This window comes from Cornus florida, unplaced genomic scaffold (assembly GCF_030987335.1).
Source record: "Cornus florida cultivar Cherokee Brave unplaced genomic scaffold, ASM3098733v1 CherokeeBrave_3.0.0_Hap2_Chr04, whole genome shotgun sequence".
Classification (NCBI taxonomy): domain Eukaryota; kingdom Viridiplantae; phylum Streptophyta; class Magnoliopsida; order Cornales; family Cornaceae; genus Cornus; species Cornus florida.
In genome coordinates, this window is record NW_026775574.1 from 15,026,025 (window position 1) to 15,029,034 (window position 3,010).

General features: G+C 38.2%; 1 protein-coding gene across 1 annotated transcript; it reads right to left on the minus strand.

Annotated features, from left to right (window-relative positions):
• Nucleotides 1–1,095: 1,095 nt before the first annotated feature.
• LOC132304761 (ethylene-responsive transcription factor ERN1-like) lies at nt 1,096–2,268 on the minus strand. Its single transcript, XM_059802482.1, has one exon. It carries the CDS (start codon nt 2,266–2,268, stop codon nt 1,096–1,098), a length of 1,173 nt encoding a protein of 390 aa, XP_059658465.1.
• Nucleotides 2,269–3,010: the final 742 nt, after the last annotated feature.

A 3,010-nucleotide genomic window follows, 5' to 3' on the forward strand; every position in this document is an offset into this window, starting at 1 on the left:
GATAAAGTAGTAAAGAAGATCATTCCATTTTCATGATTAAGGTAGATGGAATTGAATGAACTTTTGACAATCTGCACCTTGATGAGAAAGAAACATGTGAAAATCATTTTCGAATTGAAAAGTTTTTTGTTTTTCGATAGTAGGTCATACGGACATTGGACGAATTCCCGGTCAAAATTAAGGATATCCTAGATGATTAAAGAATCTTGAATGTATCTGGACTAAATTCACAGAATCCCATTTTGAAAAAACCGAGGATTATGGTTGTAAAGGGACACAACAAGTATCTTGACTAATTTATAAAATCGGATTTAAAAAAACAACGAAGATTATGGTCACAAGGGGACATCAAATGATATGCTTTGGTAGTGGTTTACACATTAGCTCTATAGATATTGCTTCTCTTGAATTTGATAGATATGTTTTGGGACAATGTTATTTGTTTCGTTTGACTGATAAAATTGTCGCTCACCATTGCCATAACAGTTGTCAGAACATTGAGAACTTGGAATTCAAATTCGAGTAATGAACTTCATATCTGTTTGTGTAAAACATAAGGCGCTTGAAGCGCGACAGAGTGAGAAGAAACTTTTTCGTAACGTGTAAACCTTCAATAGTTCACTGTCATAGGGAATAGTATAGTACAGTTTATAAAAATGGAGGTCACATTGAAACAGTTCTTGTTGCAGTAGGACCAACCGGGTTCGAAAGAGAAGGGCCATTCTTAGATTTGAAGGACTACTTCTTTGTTCAAGTCAAATGGTATTCATCACAATCTTTAGGAATGGTGTCCTTTGAGTAGGCAAGTATAATTATTCAAAAAAAAAAAAATTCTTTTTTTTTCCGGGAAGTAATTTCGAAGGGTTTTGAATAGGGCCATTTCTTGTCCTTGGAACCAGATGGTACATTTTATTAGTGTGCAATGGTGCAGTCATGAACCATGAATCAGAGAGGTGTAGTTCAGTGAGAAAATTAACTACAATAACATTTCATTTGTGTTTTTTGATGCAAAACTATAAATCCTAACTAAGATGTCGAAAAAATTGTTGATGACTAACAAATTCAATCCCAGGAAGAAAACAATTCAAGACCCTTTTATCCACTAAGTAACATAGTGATAGGAGGGAGATCAAGAGAGCTCCAAAGAGCCAATTCACCGCCTTCCTTGCTCGAAGAAGAAAAATAAGACGACGACGAAGAAGAAGATGACCCTGTTTCTGTTGAAGTCTGTTGGATCAATTGGCTCCCAAATTGTTCTTCCACCAACACTTTAACATCTACTTCATTTTCTTCCCTTTTCGTTTCTTCTCGACTCTCATTACAGCTATTACTGAAGTCAGATAGCTCCTCAAACCTCCCATTTTCCCTACCATTATTTGCCGACTCAAGTTTCAGCCTTAGACACTCTGATACGCCATTGAAGGCATAAAGAGAAGCTGAGAACTTGCGTTCATACTTCATGAGTTCCATGGCTTCCATGAGCATTGAGGGCTCGTCATCGTAACTCTCCTTCTCCATTGGCTCTGCCATCTCCTCTGCAATCTCAAATGGAGAGAAGTAACAAGAAGTTCCAATATCATCCACAAATTGGAAATCAATAGTCCCCAAATCGTATCCTTCTTCTAAATCTATTTTACACTCTCCCTCGCCAATATTCAACAACTGATCAACACTAGCAAACTTACTGTCCAATTCAAATTCTCTCATGATACTAGACTCACTACTTGCATTGATGTAATCACTATTACATGTAATGGCATTGATATTAGTAGTGCCATCACTAGTTTCATTAGTGGTGATATTGTTAGGCATGTCAAGAAAGTGCTCATATTGTGTGTCATGTAGTACTTCTATTGTTTCTTGAACCTGTTGCTTAGCACAAGCATTGTGTCTGTGTTTAAGCCTGTGGAGGAGAAGGTTGGCAATTTTCGGAGGGAGGGCCGGGGTTGAGTTAGGAGACGGCAGACAGGGCCAGAAATTGGTACGAGTGTTGCTTCCGCGGAGTATGCAAGCTGCCTCGTCGTAAGCCCTGGCTGCTTCCTCTGCAGTGTCGAATGTGCCTAGCCACACTCTTATCTTCTGTATGGTGTCTTTTATCTCCGCCACCCATCTCCCAGATGGGCGTTGGCGTACCCCTACGTAGCGTTTACGTGCTCGTCGCGCTCCACCGTGCAGTGCCATGGATGCAGCCTCATTCATCCCATGATCATGACACCCCATGTTTCCATTCTCTTCTTCCCTATCACTTGCCTTTCTTTTCCTCACCATTCTTACACTGTATAGCAAAGTTCAATTAGGTGAAGCTAATGATATGAAAAGAACTACTAATGCTTGTATAAGTATGTGTCAAATTTTGTGGATTTATATAAGAATGTGTGTTCACAAGTTGGGAAAATGATGCCAAATGAGAGGAGTAAAGAATGTGTGTTTTAGTACTTGTTGCTGCCTCTTTGTTCTTTCTATGGTTCGGCTATGCCACTAACCAAATATGGTTGATTTTCTTTTATGGGATGAAGAGAATCCAAGAATACCAAGTTTAATTTTCTTTTCATCTAAGTCAGATTTGGTTATGCCTTTGGTTATTTGAGTCATGCTTCGCAATATCAGTTACGGTCGCGGTAGTGGTATAACAAATTCTGACAAAGTTAATGTAAACTGACCGATACAGGTTGCATATCGGACGATATGACGAACCATGATTTGAGTGAATTTGTAAAAGTATTTTCAAAGTTAATACTAGTTAATACCAACGCTTTAACAAGTGTGGGAATACAAGTTTGAGTTTAGGAGCAATAAATTTGTGCAAAATTATATCAGACAATGCAAGACGTTGCGACACCCGAATGCCAGTGACTCGCAGAAATAATGATGGCCCACCACTATGTGAGACACTCGATAAGTCGGATGTCATAATGTGTATCATTGCTCATTCTAACTAAATTTCTCTATAATCTCTACCTCTATATGTATTTAATTAATAAAAAATTGTGAAGTAGCTTATTATCTATTT